Source organism: Poromitra crassiceps, assembly GCF_964638095.1.
Source record: "Poromitra crassiceps genome assembly, chromosome: 8".
Classification (NCBI taxonomy): Eukaryota; Metazoa; Chordata; class Actinopteri; order Beryciformes; family Melamphaidae; genus Poromitra; species Poromitra crassiceps.
Window position 1 is genome coordinate 32,221,786 of NC_139629.1, and position 27,500 is coordinate 32,249,285.

The 27,500-nt window shown below is 48.6% G+C and overlaps 3 protein-coding genes across 3 annotated transcripts in view; all 3 read left to right on the forward strand.

Annotated features, from left to right (window-relative positions):
• wdr7 (WD repeat domain 7) overlaps positions 1-27,500 on the forward strand; it is a 366,561-nt gene that overhangs the window by 167,573 nt on the left and 171,488 nt on the right. The window contains exon 18 of the mRNA XM_083642120.1: positions 9,668-9,864. Within this exon, the coding sequence (XP_083498246.1) occupies positions 9,668-9,864 (197 nt within the window). The remainder of the gene's footprint in view (positions 1-9,667; positions 9,865-27,500) is intronic.
• On the forward strand, positions 18,542-19,633 carry LOC310781574 (serine/threonine-protein kinase pim-1-like; the record flags this gene model as incomplete). The annotated part of the gene is made up of 1 exon (XM_083642199.1): positions 18,542-19,633. The coding sequence occupies one exon, from the start codon at positions 18,542-18,544 to the stop codon at positions 19,631-19,633; it is 1,092 nt and encodes a 363-aa protein (XP_083498325.1).
• Positions 22,428-23,537, forward strand: LOC310781575 (serine/threonine-protein kinase pim-1-like; the record flags this gene model as incomplete). The annotated part of the gene is made up of 1 exon (XM_083642200.1): positions 22,428-23,537. One exon carries the CDS (start codon positions 22,428-22,430, stop codon positions 23,535-23,537), a length of 1,110 nt encoding a protein of 369 aa, XP_083498326.1.

Genomic DNA, 27,500 nt, shown 5'->3' on the forward strand with positions numbered 1-27,500 from the left:
CCATGTGGCAAGCCGAAATCGCGGCTACATACACCTTAAGCGACTGCGGGGACTGGCCCGCGTCAAGCAGGCTTTGAAGGAAACAGAGAACTGGACGCACGCTGCAGTTCACTGGATCCACACCCTTACTTGTGCACCATCGCGAAAAAACCTGCCACTTGTACGCGTACTGAGTGCGGGTCGAAGCAGCCCTAGCACTCTGAATAGTGCGCACCACATTGTCGGGCAAGCCCTGTGCTAGCAACTGGTCCCGTTCAGGAGCCAGACTGCTAGCTTCCACCTGCCTGGGGAGGGGTGGAACACCTCCCCCTCCGCCTGGGATAGGAGATCGGCCCGCACCGGCAATGCCCAAGGCGGGCCCTGCGCCAGGGAGACCAGGTCCGCAAACCACGTCTGCCTGGGCCAGAACGGAGCCACTAGAACGAGCCGGAGACGCTGTTCCTTCACCCTGTCCAACACCTGACGGATCAGGGGGATCGGTGGAAATGCATAGAGCCCCTCCCGTGGCCACGCGTTCGCCAACGCGTCGTGTCCCAACGAGGGACTGTCCTCCTGGATCGAGAACCACAATGGGCAGTGCGTCGCGCGCCGCGATGCAAAGAGATTGACGCGGGCACGACCGAACCTGGCCCAAATCTGTTCCACCACCTGAGGGTGGAGGCACCACTCCGTATGACGGGGGTAGCCTCGAGACAGCAGGTCGGCGCCGTAATTCAGCCGTCCCGGCAGATAGACCGCCGACACTGACAGGAGACGGGAATACGCCCACAGGTGAATCTCCGCCGCTAAACGGTTCAAAGTCTTCGACCGCACACCGCCCTGTTTGTTCAGGTGGGCGATCGCCGCCGTATTGTCCGAGCGAATCAGCACATGGCGTCCATGTATGACTCGCTGGAAGTGAAGCAGAGCGAGGCGAATCGCCTCCAGCTCCAAGACGTTTATGTGGCGACGCTCCTGAGCTTCCCACCGGCCGTTCGCGGACAGAAGCCCGCACACCGCACCCCAACCCCAGAGGGAGGCGTCGGTGCGAATCACTAACCTGAGCGGGACCGGGCCCAATCGAGTGCCCCTCGATAGGTAACGGGGGTCTGCCCATATGGCCAACGCCTGGCGGGCCTGACCTGTCATAGGCACCCTGCGATGACGGTCCCTGGCTGGATCCAAGCGCAACCCGAGGAACCAGATCTGGAACGGACGCATGTGTAGCCTCCCCAGAGGGAGCACATGCAGTGCCGAGGCCATCAGGCCCAACATGACTGTGCACTGGTGCACTGACACCGAGGAGCATAGACTTAATGTCCTCGCTGTCCGCACCGTGCGCGCCTGTCGCTCCCGCGAAAGGCGGGCTCGCATGGCCCGGGAGTTTAGCTCGAGCCCCAGGAAGATCGCCGTCTGCTCTGGGGCGAGGCAGCTCTTTTTCCAGTTCACCAGGAACCCTAAGGTTTGTAGGTGATCGGTCACCACCTTGGTATGTTTCATGGCACCAACCCTCGAGCCGGCCACAATAAGAGCGTCGTCGAGATAAAGGAAGATGCGAACCCCCCTCGCGCGGAGGGGGGCCAAGGCCGTCTCCACGCAAGCCGTGAAGGTTCGCGGGCTCAAAGACATGCCGAAAGGCAAGACACAGAACTCGTAAGCCTTCCCCAGGAAGGAGAACCTCAGGTATTTCCTGTGCCTCTTGACCACGTGGACATGGAAGAACGCATCTTTCAGGTCCACGGAAGTAAAGAAATCCCCCTGTCTCAACGTGTTGAAGAGGTGGGGAAAGGAGAGCATTCGGAACGGGAACTTCCTCAGCGTCTTGTTGAGGCGCCGGAGGTCCAGAATTGGACGCATGGAGCCGTCCTTTTTGGGCACGACGAAGTACCTGTGGTAGAAACCCGAGCGCACCTCTGCCTTGGGAACCGAGCGGATCGCCCCCTTGGCGAGGAGCGAAATTACCTCCTTGTGGAGTATGTCCAAGGACTCCCCTTCCACGGCCGTATCGTGGGTCCCGTCGAACCTGGGTGGGGCCCTGGCAAATTGCAGGGCGTAACCCTTCTGAAGGGTGCGCCGCAGCCACGGGGACGGGGAACACAGACGCTCCCAGGCCTCGAGCCTGTCGGGCAGAGATGGTCTGTTGTGACCAAAGGGGGCGGAACGGCCATGAGTATATTGTTGGGCACCGGGGGACCCGGTGCTTTGGTTGGGGAAGAAAAAGGGGGAGGCGGGACATAAGAGGCTAAGCCCCCCTGCCGGTTTCTTACGCGGGCTCCGCCTACTGACGTGCCCTGTGAGCGTGTTGAACCGGCGTTACCCCCCAGCCGTGCAGCTTTCGCCGGCTGGGGGGAGCAAGGAGGCAAGGCTCTCTTTCGACTAGGGATGTTCATTTTGAAAATTTTCCAAAATCGATAATTGGTGAAAATTAACGATCAATTATCGATTATCGATCATATTAATACTTAGAAAATTTTCAATATTTTCAATTTTCAATTTTTTTTTTTTTTTTTTTTTTTTTTACAAAATGAATGCCTATGGCAGAAAATACGAAAGACAACGTGTTCTCCTCAATGAACTCTTTATTTCAATGTGTCTCCTCTCCAACACTGCTGTCCCCGGCGCATGCCGATGTGAATTTCCCATGTTTAAAACAGTTTTGTTGGCACAAAGGCCCGTGCCCAGCCAGAAAACTAGAGACTATATGAAGCTCCACCTCACTTAGTCGGCTGTGCAATGAAGTGGGGCGAGGAGGAACGAATTCCACCCAAACCTAGTCCACAAAAAAAATAAAAAAAAATAAAAATAAAATAAAAATAAAAATAATTAAAAAATCGATCCAAATGCCACAGGATCGATTCCAATCCTTAACGATCAATTATCGATTTTCGATAATTGATGAACATCCCTACTTTCGACCGCCGCATGCGGACTCGTCCGCTCGTGCGGTCCCCAGGAGAGCTCCCGACCAACAATGGGCCCATGGCCCATGGCGGACAAGCGATCCTGGGAGAGCTCCCGACCGAACTCGGGCGCTGGGCACCGAGGACGGTGGGCTTGTACCTAAAGCTACAAGCCGAAGGCTGGCCCTGAAGCCAAGCCCTGGCGAGCTGTCGTCCCCGCCGGGCGCACAGCACCGGCGAGTGACGGGTTGGGTAGGCCCCTGCTGAGTCCCGGACCGAAGTTGAGCGCTGAGCTCCAACGACGGTGGGCTCATAGCCCCCCCCCTTCCCCAGGGAGGTGACTAAGTACGGGGCTGGTTACCCGCTCCCCGCGCACCCCCTCGCTTTGGGGGGCGGGGGCCGCGTACCCTGGCCTGCCGTGGGACCCATGCTGGGCGGTCCTCCCCTTTCCGCTTGGGCATGAGGGTGCTGACCGCCGCCGAGTCCCTCCAACCGCTGGGCCAAGTCTTCCACGGAAGGACCGAACAGGCCCTCCGGGGAGATCTGGGCCCCCAGCAGCCTCCTCTTATCCTGCTCAAGGAGCTGGGTAAGATTTAGCCACAGGTGGCGGTGGGTGAGAACAGAGAAGGCCATGACCTTCCCGCTGTTCTGCGCCAGGCAGTCTATCATACGCAAGGCGTAATCCGTGGCCATCCTGAGCTCTGTAAACAGCTCGGGGCGGGGTCACCCTGCATCTCCCGCAGGAGCACCGCCTGGTAGCCCTGCAAGATGGCCAGGTTGTTGGTCATGGCGGCGGACTGCCCCGCCGCCAAGTACGCCTTTTCGGCCAACTTGGCTGTAAGTTGGCACGCCTTAGAGGGCAACGTGGGCCTCACGAGGTTAGGGGCCAGGTGTCTGGCCACCATATCCTCAAGGGGAGGCATCGCGGCTAACGCGAGCTTATCCGCCCCTTCTAAGGCCGACCACGGAGCCATGCTCGCGCAGAGCGGCTTGGCCTCCTGAGGCTTTTCCCATCCTGACTGCACTGCACGAACCACGTCTATACAGACGGGCAGCAGGGGCTTTGGGCGGGGTGCCTGTGGTGCCTGGCGTGGCTGGAAATAGCACCCCAGTAACACTGATTCGGGGGGCGGAGGTGGTTCGGCCCAAGCGATGCCGAGCTTCGCCGCGGCCCTAGACATCACCCCCAGAAATTGCTTCTGATAGGGCTCGTTGAAGCTAGCCTCCAAACGGGTCCCTACCAGAGAGGTGACAGCGGTAGCGCGGTCCCATTCCTCTCCGCCTGACAACTCCCCTTGGGGGGGCGTCCTGGGGGGGAATAATTATGGGGTCGTAGGGGAAGAGCCCCCCCTGTTGCAGCACAGGGTCGATGGGCTCATCCCCCCAGTTCAGGATCTGCTGCTCAGGTTGGACCGGGGAGCCCTCCTCCTCCACCGAGTGGTCAGATCCACCATGCTCCTCCCTCGGGAGGTGCATGGCTAAGCCGCGGGCCCACCTGGACAAAGAGCAACGCTCTTTCACGTAGCACGGCCAGGGTGAAGCCTTCGCAGGCCTGGCAGAAATCGGACTTCAGCAGGGCATCAGTAGCATGGTTATGCCCGAGGCAAAACACACACTCCCTGTGGCGGTCCTGACTCGCCAAAGTAGCCTCACAGCTAACACAGCTCTTGGCTGTCTCCCCCTGTCTCATGGCTGCGGCCCGGTTCATTGTGCGAGTTCAGCAAAGCTAACCCGCCAACAAGCCCCGCCGACTGTACCAGAATTAGCGGGAGTTAACCGTGTAAGCTGACTAACAGTAGCTTGCAACGGTGAAGATGCTGGAGTGCTACAAGCTAGCTGCTAGCTGCACTGAGCCAACTAGCTAACTATCTATCTATCGTTACTCCAGCCGGAGTAACGCGCTCGCTCTAACACTAGTAGCCGGCGCCTAAATACCTAGCACACGGAAGCCAACCGCACGGGTGCAAAGCTAGCTATCTGTAACAACTGGGCTAATTAGCCTATTGTTCTAGTGCTAACGGTACAAAGCTCTTTTGCACGTATGCAACCTAGCCTATAAGTTTTGAGTGCAGACCTGAGTCGGCGCTCAAGCCTATCAACAACGCTACCCCAGCCGGGGAAAACGTTTACATGAGCTGCACGGCGGCAGCTAATACAACAGTTAACTGTGAAAAAGACACCCTTAGCTTTGGATGGCTTGATCCGGCGCCGCTGGTGAAGAGTACAGGATAGCGTCCCCGAAGCCTGATTTATCCCGTCCACGCAAACCTCTTGAGGTGGGCAAATCAGCCGGAACGAGCCTAGTATCCAAGCTATGTTAAAGAGCGCTGACTCAGAGCTAACCGCGGAGCTATGAAAACGACGTCCTCACACTGGCTGGAAGAAACGAAGAGTGGCGGACCCTGGGCTGACTGGACGTGACGTAGTCACATGGTTGAGGTGGGTGGCCAAGTCAGCCCCAGGGGGGCACCACATCACCTAAGGGGGCGTGGTCGGTTTTAATGTAAAGTAATTTTTGGAGCAAAAATGACAGTCTTCCATAGTGCTGCGTACGCAGCGAACTAGGCACTAGTGAGAGCTTGAGTTCGAAACGAAGTAAAACTGACTGTCTGTCTAGCTGACAGTCTGTCTGTCTGACTGTCTGTCTGTCTGCCTGTCTGTCTGTCTGTCTGTCTGTGTGTCTTACCCCATTTACACCTGGCATTAAAATGTGATCTGTATCCAGATAACTTTATGTATTTATGTATTTATGTATTTATGTATTTATTTATATAGCACCTTTTAAAACACAGGGTTACAAAGTGCTTCACACATAGATAAAGTAAACAATATAATACAACATAATACAGTACAATGATGAAGAGCAAATATGCATCAAACACAAACAATCAATCTGAAGCAGCTGTAAACGGTTCAGGGCAGCTTGACTGAGGCATGAATAGAGGGAGTTACAATAATCTAACCTGGAGAAAATGAAGGTGTGAATTAAGCGTTCGAGATCTGAAGGGGATAAAATATGTCTGATTTTAGTAATATTTATTAATTGAAGGAAGCTGGACTGGACTAGTTTGGTGACATGATGGTCAAAACTCAGGTGCTGATCAAAGATGACCCCAAGGTTCTTAGGGGTAGCACTGATATTTGACTGTAGTGGACCAATAAAATGATTGACTGTGCTTGCGAAGTTATCAGGGCCAATTACGGCTCGATCCCACCTGGCGCATTCCGTACACGTTCCGGCTCCGACGCGGTGGTCGGAGCTGCTTGCGGGCATTTTAATGAATGCGTGTGATCCCACAAGGCACGCAACGGCGCGTATCAGAAGCGGCTCGGTGCCCCGCTCCGCTAAAGATACACGGCAGTTCTATTTTTCATGGATGATGCCTGGAAGCTGCGTCAAGCTGCACAGAGCAGATCGTTCAGCCCGGAAGTCAGACACAGCAACTGCACGAGAATCCAGTCGATTTTCATAATAAAACACCGTGTGCTAGTGATGCGCGGGTCACCCAGAACCCGCCGGGTCCCGCGGGCTGGGCCGCCCCGCAGGCGGGCTGGGTTGGCAAATTATGAAAATATCGCGGGTGCGGGCGGGGCAGGCTCAGAACGTGACAAAGTAACATTATTAAATAATTTAGAGCAATGAAACACGCAGAGTAATTAACCTTAAAGACGTTAACTCTCTCTCACACGTAGGTACACACAATCAGACAGACTCCTGCTGCACTCTCTATAGCCTACATGGAGTAAATAAACGCTTCAATGAGGTAGCCTATGTGGTCTCAAAAAAAACATTTTGGAAGGATTATTCGCTGTAATTATTATTTGAAGTGTCCATATAATGCCACCGCAGACTTTCGACTGTGATCTATTTGTCAACTTTACTGCAACGTGAGTAGGCTGTGAACAATTGAGTGCGCATGAGGTAATTAAAAGAAATCAGACAGCGAGTCTAGCCGTATCTGCAAGCCGTGTGCGCACCTGCTGCACTACTACGTTTAGCCTACTACTGCAACATGGCCAATTGAGAGCGCATGAGGTAATTAAAATAAATGGGGAAGAATAAGAACTGTTTCTGTAGCCTGCCTAGTGCCTACCTCTACCTGCTACCTCCATTTGAAACACTGCGGTCACGCCATCCGCACTTTGGGGAAGCATAGTCGGTCGCGCTATCTGAAGAACATGGATTAATTGAAGAAAGGCCGACATGAAAGCAGCAGCGCAACTCATCCAGAGCAGGCCTAGGCTACAACTGTTGTCGCGCAGGGCAGCATGTGAGTGTCTGTGTGTGTGTGTGTGTGTGTGTGTGTGTGTGAGAGAGAGAGAGAGAGAGAGGGGGGAGAGAGACAGAGTTATTAGCTACTTTGCACACCTTGGAAGCTCTGCTGTGCTCCTCCTGCGTCCGGAGACATATTACATTAAATTGGCCGTTGCGGGCTGCTGGGTTGGGCTGGGTTTGGAATTTTCAGATATTTTAACGGGGCGGGCGGGGCGGGCTGGCTCCAATGACGGGTTGGGTTGGGGCGGGCCTTAAAAAAACCTGACCCGCGCATCACTACCGTGTGCAGACCCAATACCGACTCCTTCTCCTTCTCCCCCCCTCTCCCTGTAGTCTTTCAATAGGAGAAGAAATGCAAGAGTTCTCCTGCTAACAGGCACTGTATGACAAATAAAGAAATAATTTCAGCCTACTTACCCATGGTAGAAGCAAAAAAATCAAGGGAAAATGACCAAATCAAAAGCAAGTCAACGACAGACTGTGTTGTTTGTGTGTTGTGCTCTTTACATCCACCCCATTGTACACACAGTATTGCGCGATCACGTAAATCCTGCGCGATCTTGCATCCAGCTGCCAGGCAGCGCTCGGAAGCGCTCCGCTTCTGAAACGTGTGCGCTGGGACATGCCGCCGTGCGGAGGACGGAGCATATCGGTGGCGCAGCCAGAACGCTGCGCAGACGGACCAAGCAGGTGGGACCAAGCAGTTAGAATGATTCCCGTTTTGTCAGGGTTGAGATGGAGGACGTTACTGGACATCCAATCTTTAATGGAGGCTAGGCAGTCATGGGGGGAGGACAGTTGATTCAGACTTGATTAGGCTTAGCAGTGAAATAGATCTGTGTATCATCGACATAACAATATGAGATGATATGAAAGCGGCTGAATAAGATACCCAGATGAAGCATGTAAACTCCAAAGAGAATTGGTCCAAGTACCGACCCCTGAGGAGCTCCACACAGCAGGGGAGCTAACGTAAGACACACATTACAAATCTATTAGATCAATAAGAACGAAACCAATTTAGGGCTGTACCAGAGATGCCGACCCAGTTTTGCAACCTATCAAGTAAAATGAGGATAGAATATTCACCTTTGTCAGCATGTCAGTGGCGAACCGTGCCTATCAGAACCGGGCCTTCTATGCGGTAACCCCCCCCCCCCACACACACACACACACAATATATAGCCTACTGTACATGCAAGTCTGAGGTCTCTGTGCGCACTCTTTCAGTAACACAACCACAGTTTAACAATTAGCTCAATACACAGAAAGACTCCGAAATTACAAGCACAACGAACTCTAAAACCCGCGGACAGGTCCAAAACTCCCCCAGCCCACTGACATCAGCTGCCCCAGCCCCCAGCGCAGCAATACAATTTCTTTTTTTTTACTTACCAATGACGTTCACTTGATGACAAAACCCATTGTCTTGAAAAGCAACAACCAAGCCCCCCAAGCTATAAAAACTAATAAATAACACATACAAATAATTTATTAGGGGGAAATTATTTTCTTTTAAATCCCCCCCCCCCCCCCCCCCCCATTTTTCCCCCAATTTTTATTCTTGGGTATTCAGTGAATACCTAGAAGGCCCTGACGGTTCGCCACTGCAGCATGCATAAGAATGTCATTGGTTACTCTGAGTAACTAATGCAGTCTCTGTACTATGCTTGTGACGGAGGCTTGTGATTGGAATTTGTCAAAAATGTTATGAACTTCAACCAAATTTAGAAGTTGATCTGCAACGACCTTCTCTAGGACTTTAGACATAAAAGGTAGCTTGGAGATTGGTCTGTAGTTCTCCAGCTTGGTGGGGGCTTGGTGGGGTTTGTTTGAGGAGTGGGTAGCTAGTGAGTGAACCATCTTGGTTTCATATACAATATTATACTGACAGATGTTGTGATTGTGATATGCAATACGATTGTAATGGTAATGGTAATCTCTGTATTTAATTTTCACTGCAAAAAAAAAAGTTTTATTGGGGTCTGTACCAAACAAGCATGTTCCCTACTGGGGTCTGTACCAAACAAGCATGTTCCCTACTGGGGTCTGTACAAAATAAGCATGTTCCCTACTGGGGTCTAGAGAATATGATTTGTAGGCCGGGGCATCTCTTAATTTCATGCTATGTTGGGACATATTTGACCTTGATCAAATCATTGCAGCTCCTGCAATTTGGATATTGCACTTGGCCATACTGCGATTTCGATTGTCATTCGATTAATTGTTCAGCCCGGTAAAGCAAGTCTGCTTGCTACTTTCAGTGGATGGTTGTAAAGATAACGGGGCATTTGTTATTAATTTTTTGCTATACCAGAATGAGAGTGAGTTGAGCCAGACTCTCTCCTGCGATGTTACAGCGCGAAACAAAGTGTGGAGATAGTCTTTCAAGTGAGACTAAGACCCAAGCAATTCAAACTGTGACTGGAGTGGAGTCCCCACCTCACAGCAGAGACTGGCTGGTCTTATATGATCCTGCTCTTTAAATGGCTCATCCTCTTTTTTTTCCCAGGAGTCTTTGCTGCGTAAGTTGTCAGTGGCGACGGGCAGGAAGTTGACGCTGACGGACATTGTGGGTAAAGGCACGTACGGCGTGTCGCGAGCCGTCACCACGCAGCACCTGCTCTCTGTCATCTCATTGGCCAACACACTGATGGGCATGACCAACGCCACCTTCACAGGAGAACACATGAAGAAGGCCCCGGCCAGGTAACATTTTCATATCTTTATTTATGTTCACATCTCAGACCGACACATATCCAGTCTGAGTCTATGGAGAAAGGAAACAGCGCCTCCAACAAATGTGGCGACTGCCGATTATTGCTAGCCTGGTAAACCAGCGCGTCACGTGAACTCACATTTCATTTGGTTCTGCGTGACAGTCTGGCCCCAAAGCCAGTGGGGGGGTTTAGCAGAAGCGGAAGAGCCAATCAGCGACTGCGCTGTGATTGACAGCGCAAGTTGGCCAATCAGGAACGCTACTAGCACTGCACTAACAAAACAATAATGGCCGCTTTCTTGCCTGATCGTCTCGAGGAGTAATGTCAGCGTTTGTCTAGTTTAAACAGCCATAAAGTGCAGTTATTGCAGACATAGACTCAATAACAACAATTAAACAAGTACAGGAGTATCGCCGCAACCGCGGAGTTTCTCTGCGGAAAATATGTTTTTGCCATTCTCCCGAGTGGATTTGGGTTTGACTGGATCCGACACTGATTGGCTGAAGGAGTTGTCTGCTAAGGCAACTACGCCCGCCCATGCTCCCGCCCCTGCTAAGGACTGGGTGAAGAGTTGGGGCCAGACCGTCACGCAGAACCAAATGAAATGTGAGTTCACGTGACGGGCTGGTTTACCAGGCTAAATTATTGCAGAAATAAAGCAGAATTTTGCCAGTGTGTTAGATCTTGATTTGGTTAATCGTCATCATCACACAGGCTCCTCCTACGGTAGGAGCCACTCACATCTATCAAAACTCCAAGCCTATATAACGTTAATGTATTCATGACAGCACAGTACACACACACCCTATATACAGACACTGGTACTGGCCTACAGGGCAGTACACCAGACAGCTCCTCTGTACCTACAATCTATGGTCAGGTTCCAAACCTCTCAGCGCTCCCTCCGCTCCTCCACCAGTGCAGGACGCCTCGCCCCTCCTCCACTACGGGGGCTCAAAATTCGCTCATCCCGTTCGCGACTCTTCTCGTCCCTGGCACCTCAATGCTGGAACGAGCTTCCACCTTCGGTCACGATGGCCGAATCACTGCCGATCTTTCGGCTAAAAACACACCTTTCCAGGCTCCATCTGGGCCCTTCTTGAACTAACATCTTTCTCTCTCTCTCTCTCTCTCTCTCTCTCTCTCTCTCTCTCTCTCTCTCTCTCTCTCTCTCTCTCTCTCTCTCTCTCTCAAAAAAAAAAACTTTACCATTATTCCTTCAGAAGTTGTAGCTGTACTGTACTGTTGCATAGTTGATTTCTCTATTGTTGACAAAAATGTGTTATTGTAAGTCGCTTTGGATGAAAGCATCTGCTAAATGATGTGATGTAATGTTTATAACGTTAATGTATTCATGACAGCACAACACACACACAGCCTTTATAACGTTAATGTTCATGACAGCACAACACACACACACAGCCTTTATAACGTTAATGTATTCATGACAGCACAGCACACACACACAGCCTTTATAACGTTAATGTATTCATGACAGCACAGCACACACACACAGCCTTTATAACGTTAATGTATTCATGACAGCACAGCACACACACACAGCCTTTATAACGTTAATGTATTCATGACAGCACACACACACACACAGCCTTTATAACGTTAATGTGTTCATGATAGCACACACACACACAGCCTTTATAACGTTAATGTATTCATGACAGCACAACACACACACACAGCCTTTATAACGTTAATGTATTCATGACAGCACACACACACACAGCCTTTATAACGTTAATGTATTCATGACAGCACACACACACACACACAGCCTTTATAACGTTAATGTATTTATGACAGCACACACACACACAGCCTTTATAACGTTAATGTATTCATGACAGCACAGCACACACACAGCCTTTATAACGTTAACGTATTCATGACAGCACAGCACACACACAACACAGCCTTTATAACGTTAATGTATTCATGACAGCACACACACACACAGCCTTTATAACGTTAATGTGTTCATGACAGCACACACACACACAGCCTTTATAACGTTAATGTATTCATGACAGCACACACACACAGCCTTTATAACGTTAATGTGTTCATGACAGCACACACACAACACAGCCTTTATAACGTTAATGTATTCATGACAGCACACACACACACAGCCTTTATAACGTTAATGTGTTCATGACAGCACACACACACACAGCCTTTATAACGTTAATGTATTTATGACAGCACACACACACACACAGCCTTTATAACGTTAATGTATTCATGACAGCACACACACACACACACACAGCCTTTATAACGTTAATGTATTCATGACAGCACACACACACAGCCTTTATAACGTTAATGTGTTCATGACAGCACACACACACACAGCCTTTATAACGTTAATGTATTTATGACAGCACACACACACAGCCTTTATAACGTTAATGTATTCATGACAGCACACACACACAGCCTTTATAACGTTAATGTATTTATGACAGCACACACACACACACACACAGCCTTTATAACGTTAATGTATTCATGACAGCACACACACACACAGCCTTTATAACGTTAATGTATTTATGACAGCACACACACACACAGCCTTTATAACGTTAATGTATTTATGACAGCACACACACACACAGCCTTTATAACGTTAATGTATTTATGACAGCACACACACACACAGCCTTTATAACGTTAATGTATTTATGACAGCACACACACACACAGCCTTTAAAACGTTAACGTATTCATGACAGCACACAGCAACTGCACTGCGTCTTCTCCCCCTCTCGTTGGCGTCTATACATTTTAAATAACTTGCCCTTTCATGGGCTGACTTGAATAAAGTTTCACTGTGTAGTTGAATCAGAAAATCTATTTCTGGCAATATCGGTCGGGCGCTAAAGCTAAGATAAAATAGGCTAGCACAACACGGGAGGCTACTCAGAACTACAGTTCTGAGCCGCGAAAGCTGGAAAGATAACGTAACGTACCCTTAAAACAAACCCTTAAATCGGAGCAAATTATGTTATATCAGAGACTTCTGTTGCACCTAACCACCTGACTTAGCATCCTGCAACTCTGAGTACCGCTAAAACGCACTCACTTCCTGCTATATCACCTGACTTCCTGCTACATCACCTGGCACAAGCCACCTTCTTAAAGGATGGCTTTGCAGATTATCAACCCACTTTGTATCGTTATAATAGTCGTATAAGCAGAAGGGCAGTGTTTACCTTCACTATATGTTTTCCACACTGATGTAGTCATTGACTACATGCTAATCTGCTAGCGAGCTATCTGGCGATTTTCTTCTTCTGCTTATTCTAATCGCTTTCCGGCAGACTAGATGCCTTGCGGCACATTGCTGCCTCTATCAGTCGGAAGTATTACTGTTCTTATTGATTCAATGTATTTATTAAACTCGAAATGGGACATGAGAGCATGAAAAAGTCTTTCAATTGTTGATTCAGACCATCAACTCATTTGGAAAGTGTTTATTTAAGACAGACCGAGAGAGAAGTGGGGTCATAATCACATTGATTTGCATGCATTGCACTTTGATTATGCAGTAGTAAGCACCCACTGGCCATTCGAAAGAATGCAATTTCCGGGTTGGCCTCAAACAGAGACACGCTGAATTGGCCACTGTTCCCCATTCATAGACGTTTTGAAAAATGCTGATAAAAAAGAGTGATAGAACATAGAACATTTTAACCTTGCTTGCAAGATGGATAACCTCGCGAGATCAAAAGAGATTCTCTCTACGTAATCCATCTTGTCATGCACAGGCAGTTAGGATGATTGGTCGAACCATGCCGGCTCGACGAATCAGTGGCAGCCTAAGGCGGGCTTTCTGTGTGACGCTACTGAGAAGCGTCTGGGCAAGTAGTGGGTACATGGTCTTTGTAGTTCTTTTCACTCGTCAACATGGCTGCCGCCGCGGAAGTTATTTCTCAACTGGACAGCATTTCCAAAATATCAAAACGTTTATTAATCCAATCCAATTATGAATCGCTCATGCGTTAGTTTGTGGAAATTCCCGTGCAATAATCATAACTCTGGCCCCAGCCCACATCGTTAAATCGTTTTTTTTTTTTTTTTTTAATCACTCTAGCTGGAGCACATTTTAGCCTACATTAGCTTCCACAAAACACACACACAAAGCTGCGCAAAAGCGATTTACGTTCTTATACGGAGATAGCGAGGCAGCATAGTAAATAAACACATGTGGCACTGCGCTCCGTTTTCATCAATGAACTATTAACACATTCACTGCCAGCAGTTTTTTTTTTACTGTAGCTAGCTTCTACCAGAGGGTTTTTTTGAGGATTCTGGCTCATCTTTCAAGACCTGAGGATTCTTTTCTGCTAAGATTTTGTGAACACAAAATATCTAAAAAGAACTAATAGAATGTGTGCTTTCTCTGTCTAAAAGAGTTAGTTTGTAGAGTTAGTAGTTATGTAGGCATTAGCACTTGAATACAGCATGGTTTCAGCGTCTGAAAATTTAAGCTGAGATAAATAGCTTTTTGTGAAATTCGATAGAACAGTCACTTTAACCATTCATTTTTGGCATCAGTAAGACGTCAGACATCTAAACAATAGTTTTGAACAGTAATTTCCTCCATAACAGCAGGAAACACCCCTCTCCTTCAAACTCCTCCCTCCGTGTGTGTTCTTCTTGGCTGCAGCGGGCGTGTCACAAGCTCGTTTCTGTTGCTGCTGCTGCTGTGCCTGTCTGCTGGCGGCCGCTGGGCAAGTCTGGATGGGCTCGCTCGTTTCTTGGAGTTTCGGTTGAGAGCTTTGATGAAGCTTTTGCGATTCTGGTCTTATTTATGCTGCGTGTTTCAAAGTGTGTTCCACCCGTAATCTATTATGCAAATTTGCAATCCCTCACCGCCAGCAATCAGCGCGAAAGCGAAAGCGTTTTCGCCAATCCATTCTAGTACAGTATGAGAATGGTTTCATCGCGCGTTCCCCTGCAGTTTTGGCTCTGCTTTTTCTAGTCTGGGAGAGCACTGTCGCCACTTAGTGGGTCGGTGGAATGGGTTGTACACGTTCGGTGGCTCCAATATTTATATAAGAGATGTAAAAGGGTTAGATGCACATCCCACGGTCAAAAAAAAAAATTTCTTTTTTTTGACGTATTAACACGTTGAGTGCCAATGACGAGATATCTCGGCTTACAGGATCCAACCGTTGAGTGCCAAGGACGAGATATCTCGGCTTACATAAACATTTTTTTTTTTTTTGACAGTGGGACATCGATCAACCCCTTTTACGTCTCCTATACCAATATTGGAGGAAGAGAATGTGTATAATCTATTTTACCGACCAGCTAAGTGGCGACAGTGCTCTCCAGACAGAGAGAAAGCCGAGCAAAAAACAGCTGCGGGTCCGCGCGAGAAAGCCATTCTCAAGGAAATAGCTGGGCGAAAACGCTTTCGATTTCACACACACACACACACACACACACACACACACACACGCGCGCGCGCGCACACACACACACTCGAGTACCTTTGAGCATAAATAAGACCAGAATCGCAAAAGCTTCTTCAAAGCTCTCAGCCGACACCTCAAGAAACGAACGAGCCCGTTTTACAGTAATCCAGACTGCCCGAGAGTGGCCGCGGAGCCAGCAGGAGCCAGCAGCAGCAGCACAGACGGAGGGAGGAGTTTGGAGACACACACACACACACACACACACACACACACACACACACACACACACACACACACAATACAGTATACAGACTTGCCCAAGGGCACCCATAATCACAGGCACGTGAGGTGGTTCTAAAAATCCATTTATCTCAAAACTCTCTGAAAATCTCTGAAACCATGCTGTACTCAACGGCTAATATCTACATAACTACTAACTCTACAAACTAACTCTTTTAGACAGAGAAAGCACACATTCTATTAGTTCTTTTTAGATGATATATTTGGAATGTTACGTTCTCATCTGAAAAAATATTAAAACTTTAAAACAGTTCGTTTTTTTGCTTGAAAACAGCTTTTTGGCAAGTCTAAAAATGACTACGGTAGACTTCCGGGTCTAAAACGGAAAGACGATTACAAAATGACTTCATGAGGAAGCGTCCTTATACGGGCAAATAATAAAGTGAATAAAATGTCTTATAAGAGGGTCTGTCCCATTGATTGGATGAAATGAGCGTGACGTCACCCATTGGGTTTTGATACAGCAAAATGAAGTATTGAAGCTCTTCCGGGTAATGTTTGATTGGATGAATGGGTTTTCCTGGAACATTCTCGGATATCTGTTCAAATCTGGAGCCCGCGAATGACGGGGGTGTGTCACGTGAGTCGGGTCTCTGTGAGCCTCCTACCAGTCAAACACCAAAGAAGAAGAAAATACTCCAGGCCCAGCCTATTAGCCGCTATTAAGCCTCCACAAAGTAAATCAGATTTTGAATTATGCGTTATTTTAAACAGCCCTCACAACGGGGGGATCTATATTGTTACGTGTTTCTACTAACATTAAAACATCATAAAGATACTGCAACGCTGTTTCTGATAGTTTGCTAAATTACTACTTGCTAATGCTGCCTACACACTAGAGGATTTTCAAATCTTAACCGATTTTAAAAACATGAGAGACCACAGACATAAGGACAATTTCATCAGATTTTAACATTAAAATCGCCTGGACGCACACACTAGACGATTCGGCCAGACTGCGAGACCACACACCAGCCGTTTGAAGTACCGACTCACAGCGATTCCAGCAACTAGACTGTAGGCTGTTTATATCCCACAAAACCGCAATTTTTTCACACAGACAACAGCAGATGGCTCTCCAAACATGCACCGAGTGGCGGGTCCACTTCAAGCAGCGCGGACACGCTCGCAAAATGAGCTAAAACAACGTCCTGTCTGAGAGCTCATATTACAGCATATCCACTCCCTTGAAGCAAACAAACCGCTCCGCTCGGCACATGGCTCTCGCTTTGGAGAGCCATCCGCCGCTGTCCACCCTGTTTTAAGCTGTGAGGATGCTGCGGAGAGAGGAGTTACATGGCACTGCTGTTGCCACAACTCGTAGCGCTGCATTAACATCCGGGTATGACCGTCGACGCGTCCCGGTCTGCTCGCTCTCATTGGCTATTGCGGGTTCCGTCGGGAGACAGCCATCGTAAATATCAAACATGTTTGATATGCCCGATTCGAGATCGGGCCGGCTCCGATTCAATCAATAATTTATTGACACCAGACACTTGACAATTATTTTGACAAAAAATCGGTTGAGACTAGCCTCGAATCGGGCCACGCCCCCCCGAGGGGAATCGGGCATTAAATCGGGCCTTTTATCCTCTAGTGTGTGGGAGGCATAATCTGCTAGCGAGCTATAATACACTCATTATACTCCAATATTATGGTGAATCGCTGCACTCCGCATACTACATAAATGAGTCTGTGCCACTTCACAGCCACTTCTGGGGTTTGAGGGTGGGTCTAGGAGGTTTGAAACTGAATGAGTGACAGGTCGTAGTACCAATGAGAGAGCGGTTCGAAAAATGGGCTGGGCCTTCCCTGGATCGCAAAGTCGTTACTGATTGAGGCAAGACTGAATCCACCACTGGCCAATCACTGGCCAAGTGAACGGTTCACTTCCGACCCCAGCTGGCTGAGGGAAAGTGTCCCATATCCAGAGAGAGATGTGCAGCATGCAGTAACGTAGTGTATCAGCGTAAGAACTCTCATGGGTCTGGCATTGAGACTAGGATAGGTCAAGCTGTTAAAGCGGAGCGCCCTCTGCTGGATCATCAAGGATCTACTTTTTTTTTTTTTTAACCGCAAAAAAAACAATATTATTATTATTATTTTAATTCGGATGGGTCAATTACATATCGAAACCCCCCCCCCCCCCCCTCCCCCACATTCGAAGTTACATTCGAATTTGGAATAAAAAGTGACAGCTCTATTCCAGACATTAGTCTGTGACGTAAGACATGACTAATGTCAGATTCAAGCGGAGGTGGTTGTTTGTTTGTATGTATGTATGTATGTATGTATGTATGTATGTATGTATGGACTGCAGCATTTAGTCCTCTACTCCAAGACACATTTCTCCCACGGGAGACAAATAGAGTGAACCTTAACTTTAACCTGGCCAGGGGTGCAGAACAGTGCTTTCAGGGTTTTACAGAATGTAGGGAAACAGTGGATGGATAAATCCAGAAGGAGGCGGTAATGCAGCATAAAGGATGCCATGCCAACTGCCATAAAACACCACAGAAGAAGAACAGTGCTGTCATGGACAGTGACATAATCAGTGATGTCATAAAGCACTGATGGACATTGTGACATGATCAGTGATGATGTCATATACCTTCTATGTTGAGGTCATGGACATTGTGACATCATTGGCAATGTCATACAGCAGTGTTGATGTCATGGACATTGTGACATCATCAGTGAACCGTTCCTGCCTGAGGCTATATAGGTGGTGGGAGGTTGCGCTCTCCTCCGGAGAAAGTTCCCACTGCAAGGCCTATATTGAGCCTACAGTGACCGGAAGACCTTCCTCTTTGTCTTGTGTCCTGACCGACACTTGGGGCAAAAGCTAGCTGCATAACAAAGAATCATCCTATGCAGTCCTTTGAAGCACCTTCAGAACATGTTCCTTCGAGCAGGATGGCAGCACAACAACGGGAGGTTGTAGTGAGATCAGTGGCTAAGACAACGAGGTGCAAAGAGCCCAGCAACCTGCAGAGGGAGGATGGACGAGGAGACCCGTGGAGGAGCAAGAGGAACATCCGCTCCAGGAACAGCCAGGAGGAGGCAAGCAAGAGGAGGAGGGTGACCAACCAAAGCCCTGCAGCCTCCCAGGACCACACGCCTTCCTCAAACAACCCCAGAAGAACGAAAAGAACAAGAAGGAAAAGAACTGACCTTAAATATGTAGCCACATTTAAGGCCAGGTACGAGGAAGTTGGCCGGCTTGGTGGAGGAGGCTATGGATCTGTCTATGGTGGTTATCGGAGGTCAGACCGTTTGCCTGTTGCAATAAAACATATTGCCAAGGCAGGTGTGCGCTACACACTGAGGCTGAATAACAAGGGGAAGTCGCGTCGGGTTCCATTGGAGGTGGTACTGCTGCAGAAAGCAGGAAAGGGAGCTGAACCTGGGTCAGTTGGCAGCACCGCAGCCGTGACCCTGGTCGACTGGTTCGACCTGTCCAACGAGCTGGTCCTGGTTCTCGAGAGGCCCGTCCCGGCCGTGGACCTACATGCTTACCTGGAGGGCAGAGGAGGCCGCGTCCCGGAGCACGAGGCGAAGATCATCATGAAGCAGCTGGTGGACGCAGTGGCAGAGATTCAAGGCAAAGGAGTGTTTCACCGGGACATCAAGCTGGAGAATGTTCTGATTGAGACAGGCTCTGATGTCCCGCGCGTGCGGCTCATCGACTTCGGCTGCGGCTGCGTCCTGAAGAAAGGATCTTACAACGCGTTCTTTGGAACCGCTGCCTACACCCCTCCGGAGTGGTACCAGCAATGCTCCTACACAGCCGGTCCCACCACAGTGTGGGCACTGGGGGTGCTGCTGTTCAGGCTGCTGGCTGGGGTTCTGCCCTTCGACAACATGAGGCAGATTGTGCATAAAAATCCCAAGCTGGCCGGCGGATTTTCCAAACATTGTGAGGATTTTCTGAAGAGCTGTCTGGACAAGTGTGACTCCAGGCGCTTCACCTGGGACCAGCTGCAGCTCCACCCCTGGCTCAATTGATCACGCCATCAATAAACTAGAACAAACTGCCCTTCAGGTGTTTCTAACTTCCCCCCTGACCTCTTCCACTGATCCTTCTGGCCCCTCACCATTGGCCCTTCACCCACACCACTCTGGGGTCACAGTAAAGCATAATTTCTGCTTTGTCGCTCGACACTTTTGAAACCTCTCGACAGACATGAAAATGTCTCAACACTTTTCTTTGGTGTCGCCTACCTGGAAGATATGTCGCGGATGGCGTCATATTTTGTTGTGCACTGTGATTGGCTAGAGAGAGAGTTTCGTCAGTATAGCGGTCTCACAGCCAGCCTGCCTGGGCCAGCAGCTTCCTCCACCAGGGAAAACGGACCAGGATCGGTGTGGGCGGAGTCAGGGCTCAGTGTGGGCGGAGTCAGGGTTTGGTGTGGGCGGAGTGGAGGTCTGGAGGAGCGGAGAGATTCTCTAAAATGAGGAGTGAGCCGTTGTCTGCCAAAGAGAGATACACATACGAGGGCCAGTGGTTGTGTTCACTTGAGGACTCGGGCCAGATGTTTTCACTTGAGGACTCGGGCCAGATGTTTTCACTTGAGGACTCGGGCCAGATGTTTTCACTTGAGGACTCGGGCCAGATGGATTCACTTGAGGACTCGGGCCAGATGTTTTCACTTGAGGACTCGGGCCAGATGTGTTCACTTGAGGACTCGGGCCAGATGTGCTCACTTGAGGACTCGGGCCAGATGTTTTCACTTGAGGACTCGGGCCAGATGTTTTCACTTGAGGACTCGGGCCAGATGTGCTCACTTGAGGACTCGGGCCATATGTTTTCACTTGAGGACTCGGGCCAGATGGATTCACTTGAGGACTCGGGCCAGATGTTTTCACTTGAGGACTCGGGCCAGATGTGTTCACTTGAGGACTCGGGCCAGATGTGTTCACTTGAGGACTCGGGCCAGATGTGTTCACTTGAGGACTCGGGCCAGATGTTTTTACAGTGATTTGGACTCAGAGGAAGGTGAAAATATTACAGCCGTTAAACCAGTCTTCCTCTGAATCAGTGAAGCCAAGGGGAGAGACGCTGTTCTGCGGGGAAGAGGGGGAGGGGGGCCTGGAGACTACTGAAACCTTCTTTAACCGGAGTATCAATAAAAAACGTGCAACTTTTATTTCTGTCGAGGGACACTTCCCAAACATGTCGCCCTGCCATAAATGAAGCTTAACAGTGGACAGAAGAGCTGGGCAGGAGTTGCGGTCTTACCGTAGGCACGGTGTGGACAAACCCCAAAGGTGTGTTGGTTAACTGAGGGCGGCCTGGAGCCTGCCACCTAGGGGCCATTGGCCAGGCACTCTGCTGGAGAGGGGGGTTCGAGCTGTGGCTCTCCTCGGCCTGGCCCACCTCCCTGTGTGGTGGAAACCGCATACTGTAGGTTGTAAAACTGGGTAGCAGTTTGTCCCCTAGAATGGAGTTGTAGCAGCGTTGGTGAACTACAATTTTCTTTATTTCGCTTGCAATGTGCGCTTGCCTAGTGCCTAGTCCTGTCCTGTCTAGTAGGACAGTCAGTCAATACAATTGTATTAGGCAATAGGGATGTAATCACAGTATGGTACAGTATCTACCAAAATATCACAGCATTTCACAATATTATTTCCCCCCATTTTAATTAAACATACATATGGCCCATCCAAAAAAACTACCTTTTCAAAAATAATGGTTTTTCAATATAACAACAGTCCAGTGGTTAATTTTACAAACTGGAGGTAAATAACATAATTTTGTGCTTTATTTTTTGAGGGGGCATTTTAACCGCCTTTCCCCTGTCCCCCCATGCTTACATCTATGCGTTGTTCTGACATGATCAGGTATGCGAAAAAGCACAGTTTCTTGTTTAGTGGTATATGCTTTACTCACAGGTGTGTGAATTGACTGGATATGAAGCGTCTGTAATATAAGGTTAGTTTCTAAAGAAAGAATCTATAGCAGTGGTGGCCATATTTCATATTCTATATGAATGCATATAGGGGAAACATTGTGTTGGTGACCACGGTGAAAGTGCCTGTCTGCCTGGGATGATGCTCGCGCTGCCCCTGTACTGGTGGAAACGAGCTGTCGAGACTTTAAGGCATGGCCACTAGGTGGCATCTACAAGAGGGTATGCCTGTGCATTATGTATGTATGTATGCATCTACAAGAGGGTATGCCTGTGCAGTATGTATGTATGTATGCATCTACAAGAGGGTATGCCTGTGCAGTATGTATGTATGTATGCATCTACAAGAGGGTATGCCTGTGCAGTATGTATGTATGTATGCATGTCAAGCCACCAGGAACAGCTCTCGCCGTGAAGGAAATTGAACATGGCCAAGCTTGTTTTTGCAAGTCACGTGTTACCCTGCAGCCCAGGGAGTTTCTCCCGTCCCCTTACAGGGAAGCAGCAGCTGTAAAACTCAGCAATTTATTTTATGGGTATCTGGGTATGTAGGATTTATGACATCACTGATGATGTCACCATGTTCCGCCACGTTTTGGATAGGTATAGCAAATCGTGATTAACAAGGAGTGGGAGGAGTCCGAGCCGTCGAGAGGAAGCTGGAGTGAGATTAGAGGGACAGAATATAGGGAAACAGTGGATGGATAAATCCAGGAAGAGGCGCTAATGCAACGTAAAGGATGCCGACTACCATAAAACACCACAGAAGAAGAAGACAATGATGTCACAATGCATATGACATCATCACTGATGATGTAATAAATTCCTATGACATCATCAGTGCCTATGACATCATCAGTGATGTCATAAGATGATTTTGGTCAGTAACGATGTCAGCTTCGAGCAGGATGGCAGCACAACAACGGGAGGTTGGAGTGAGATCAGTGGCTAAGACAACGAGGTGCAAAGAGCCCAGCAACCTGCAGAGGGAGGATGGACGAGGAGACCTGAGGAGGAGCAAGAGGAACGTCCGCTCCAGGAACAGCCAGGAGGGTGCAAGCAAGAGGAGGAGGGTGACCAACCAAAGCCCTGCAGCCTCCCAGGACCACACGCCTTCCTCAAACAACCCCAGAAGAACGAAAAGAACAAGAAGGGAAAGAGCTGACCTTGAATATGTAGCCACATTTAAGGCCAGGTACGAGGAAGTTGGCCGGCTTGGTGGAGGAGGCTATGGATCTGTCTATGGTGGTTATCGGAGGTCAGACCGTTTGCCTGTTGCAATAAAACATATTGCCAAGGCAGGTGTGCGCTACACACTGAGGCTGAATAACAAGGGGAAGTCGCGTCGGGTTCCATTGGAGGTGGTACTGCTGCAGAAAGCAGGAAAGGGAGCTGAACCTGGGTCAGTTGGCAGCACCGCAGCCGTGACCCTGTTCGACTGGTTCGACCTGTCCAACGAGCTGGTCCTGGTTCTCGAGAGGCCCGTCCCGGCCGTGGACCTACATGCTTACCTGGAGGGCAGAGGAGGCCGCGTCCCGGAGCACGAGGCGAAGATCATCATGAAGCAGCTGGTGGACGCAGTGGCAGAGATTCAAGGCAAAGGAGTGTTTCACCGGGACATCAAGCTGGAGAATGTTCTGATAGAGACAGGCTCTGATGTCCCGCGCGTGCGGCTCATCGACTTTGGCTGCGGCTGCGTCCTGAAGAAAGGATCTTACAACGCGTTCTTTGGAACCGCTGCCTACACCCCTCCGGAGTGGTACCAGCAATACTCCTACACAGCCGGTCCCACCACAGTGTGGTCACTGGGGGTGCTGCTGTTCAGGCTGCTGGCTGGGGTTCTGCCCTTCTACAACACGAGGCAGACTGTGCATAAAAATCCCAAGCTGGCCGGCGGATTTTCCAAACATTGTGAGGATTTTCTGAAAAGCTGTCTGGACAAGTGTGACTCCAGGCGCTTCACCTGGGACCAGCTGCAGCTCCACCCCTGGCTCAATTGATCACGCCATCAATAAACTAGAACAAACCGCCCTTCAGGTGTTTCTAACTTCCCCCCTGACCTCTTCCACTGATCCTTCTGGCCCCTCATTGGCCCTTCACCCACACCACTCTGGGGTCACAGTAAAGCATAATTTCTGCTTTGTCGCTCGACACTTTTGAAACCTCTCGAGATTGAACATGGCCAAGCTTGCTTTTGCAAGTCACGTGTTACCCTGCAGCCAAGTCACGTGTTACCCTGCAGCCAAGTCACGTGTTACCCTGCAGCCCAGGGAGTTTCTCCCGTCCACTTACAGGGAAGCAGCAGCTGTAAAACTCAGCAATTTAAATCTGAAGGAAAGAATTAATGTTGATTGTTTATGTTTGCCATGTCTGTCCTTCAATAAAAATCATTGGGAAAAAAAAGAAAAACCTCAGCAATTTCTTTTATGGGTATCTGGGTATGTAGGATTTATGACATCACTGATGATGTCACAATGCATATGACGACATCACTGATGATGTCATAAATTCCTATGACATCATCAGTGCCTATGCCATCATCAGTGATGTCATAAGATGATTTTGGTCAATAACGATGTCAGCATCAAGTAGGTTATAATGACCATACTTAAAGGAACACTCTGCCCATTTTCAACCAGCTTTGTATCATTAGAACATCAGTAGTATATCAGAAAACTGTAAACGGTTTTGAAGTCTGTCATTTAATTTGACAGTTATTGAGTGTTAAAGTGTGGACCAGTGACATCACTGGTCCACACTAACTCAAATTAATAACTCATTATCTCAAATCAACTCTCAATAACTGTCAAACTAGACGAATGATGAATAGTTTGACAGTTATTGAGAGTTGATTTGAGTGGTAAAATGTTGCAGTATGGTAAAATGTTCTCTATGCCATGGTTTGTTTGCTGGAAGCCACGGTATTGTTTATCAGGTGAAGGGTACATGGATCGCCTGCACAACACGCTGGCAAAACAATACGACGATGCCTCCCTCTCTCGCACTGTAGTCCCCACTGGAGGAAATGTCGATAGGCTATCAGGACATCACGACACTGTCAGCAAACAAACAAAAAACAAACAAAGAAAAAACAGTATTAGAACGGCAAGACTATTTTCAGTGTAACGTTTGACTTACATACAAATGTTCTGCTAAATATTATTACGCAAAAAACGATTGGTTATCATCATACTTGTCTACTAGCTATCAGGACTAACTTTACACAGACACCAAAACAGTATAGTAACGTATTGTTACACGTATGGTTGTATCGCTATGAAAAACATAATCACATAATTATTTAATTTATTCCCAGATGCCACTATAAGACCAAAACAGTATAGTAATGTATTACACATTCTGCTATTACAGTACTCACTTGATGCTGCTGGCTCTTCTACTTTATTTTCCGTCTCCTTACAAAAGTTTCTAAACCCCAATGATCCATGGTCCAAAACATTACACATCCCTCTCGTTCCTCTGCATATTCAGCGACTTCTTCAAGAAGAAATTGGCCTCTCGCTGTAGCAGAGCGATCCATCGGAGCACATTTGCGGCAGCGCACAAAGCAGGATTTGTCCCCGGGACGGGCAGCCTCGGGGGCGGGCTGTGGTTCGTCTCCGGCGGCCTGCTCAACTGCCTCTCCTTCCATACGGCGCAATTCCTCTGCACTGTAGTCTGGCTCATATGGCGTTAAGTAGCCCTGAATTTCAGAGGTTATTAGCACACTTTCGAAATCGTCTTCATCCATATCAAACTCTTCAATTTCATCGGAGATATTTCCTTCAGCCATGGTTGAGCTAAGGTGAGCTAAGTTAGCTTGCAGGCTATGCGGGCGCAGAAAAGATGGCTGACTGAATGTTTTGATTTCAGAGCTGGAGGTGCGTGGAGGCCCCCTAGAGGCGGCACAGTGCACACACACAAAAGAGTTGTAGTTTTAAGTCAGAGTGTGTGGTACACCGCTCTGACGCGGTCGTGAGGTAAAACGCGTCAGAGCGGTGTACTAAAAATGTGAATGATACAGAGTGCATACAAAAAGGGTTTAGTGAGGGGAGGTAAAGGCTGCCCATTTAATCATATTACTGACATTGGAATGATACAAATCTGGTTGAAAATCAGTAAAGCCGGCCTTTAAGAGACATGGGGCCCTATCGTGGCAAAAGTGGTAATTTAGCGTTTGCGCTGGTTTAACGCCGCGCGCAATAAAAATTGGGGGCGTGCACAAGCACATGCCTGTTATAATTGTACTGGACATAGGCGTGCCACATGCCAAACCAGGCGTTTCAGCACAAAAATGTGGGGATAGATGGCATTATGCCATCATCAGCAGCGCGCAATTACTTTGCGCTAAGAGCTTTTAAAAGCACCTCTTACGCGCAAAATACCCCGCTGCGGTTGAGCGCACCATAATCTCCGTGCTGTGCAGCGCAGTGCAGAGTAAAATTCATTTTGGATATGTCATTACGCACAGCCTTGCAGCGCCAGGACATCAAATTCTGCTGCTAAAATTGGGTATTAGCAGATAATTCAGTGAGGCAATCAACTATAACTCACTGATAAACTTTCATCACATCGCAAAGAGGGAAATGAATTGAGAAAACTTGTTGGACAATGGACATAGGCTATTCACCTTCACCTATCCCATAACCTGGAGGGTCATTGGCACCTCAGACGATCTGTCAACAAGCTCTCTCCATCTCTCTCTGTCCTCAGCACGAGTGAGTCTACTCTATTACGCATGGAGAGAGTTACAGCATATTGCATGCCTCGCGCAAACACAGCGATTGTGAGACGGCAATCTGATTGGTTTTATTGATGTAATGCCCAGGCATTGCCTGGCCATACCTGTGAATAATTCTGGTACTTACGACCGCCCAAATCCCATTTGCGCTGGCATTTTGGGGGCGCAGATGATTTGGGACGGCTCCAATTTGCGCCTGTGGCACGTGCCGTGAGCGCTTCCGCATCCCCGCAGAGAATTGCATCCCCACCATATTTCGGGGCTGTTTTAACTTAGAAAACAGGGAGGTCACATCTACCCAGACAATTATATCACTTTTAAACAGTTACATTTCTGTATAAATCATTACAATATGCTCCCGTGATGTGGGGATGCGTTTAGCTGCTGCCGGGCGGGGGTGCAAAACCCGGCATAACACCTGGACCCCTGCGCGAGGCGGACAACTATCTTCCCTGCCTTAAGACATGCGCAAACAGGTGTGCAAGCGCAAATAGGGGATATCACCTGTACCAAGATAGGGCCCTAGGTAGGGATGGGTACCGAACTCGGTACTTTTACAGGCACCGACCGAAAGGGGGCGGTACTACCGAGTATCAGTTCACATGACATTAAACGGTACCTCATTTCGGTACTTGAACGCATCTGAGTAATAGAAGAGAGTGGGTAAATTAGAAATTCCGACGGAACCTTAAGGCAACACGCGAGAGCGCGTTACGTCAGTACGTAACTCTACCTGAAAACATCAACAAACGGGTCCACCCGAAAATGTGGCTACACTTTCCCAAGATAGACTCAGACAACACTGGTTGCAACATTTGTGATGTGAATTGCAAAGCTGGCCAGGGAAACACCTCAAACTTGAGGAAGCATGGTCAAACACAAGATATATTTACAGTAGCTAAATGCTGAAGACTGTAACGTATTAGATAGGCTGAGGGTGAATGAAGCAGGCACCTAACGTTAGCAGCACCTCCTCAGCTGTAACGTTGAGAGGCATCAACTTCTACAACATCAGGTAACGTTATTTAATTAGCTAGCGTTAGCTGGATAAGTTGTTTCACTGCCGTTGTGGTTGTTAGATAACGGGGCTTTTCACTGTCTTCACAACGACTGCAAAACAGAGATCGCTAACGTTAACGTTAACGTTAACGCTAACGCTATAACGTTGCTGCAGTAATTGTCAAGGGTTCAGAACGTATTTCCTCAGCCTGTATAGTAGCTA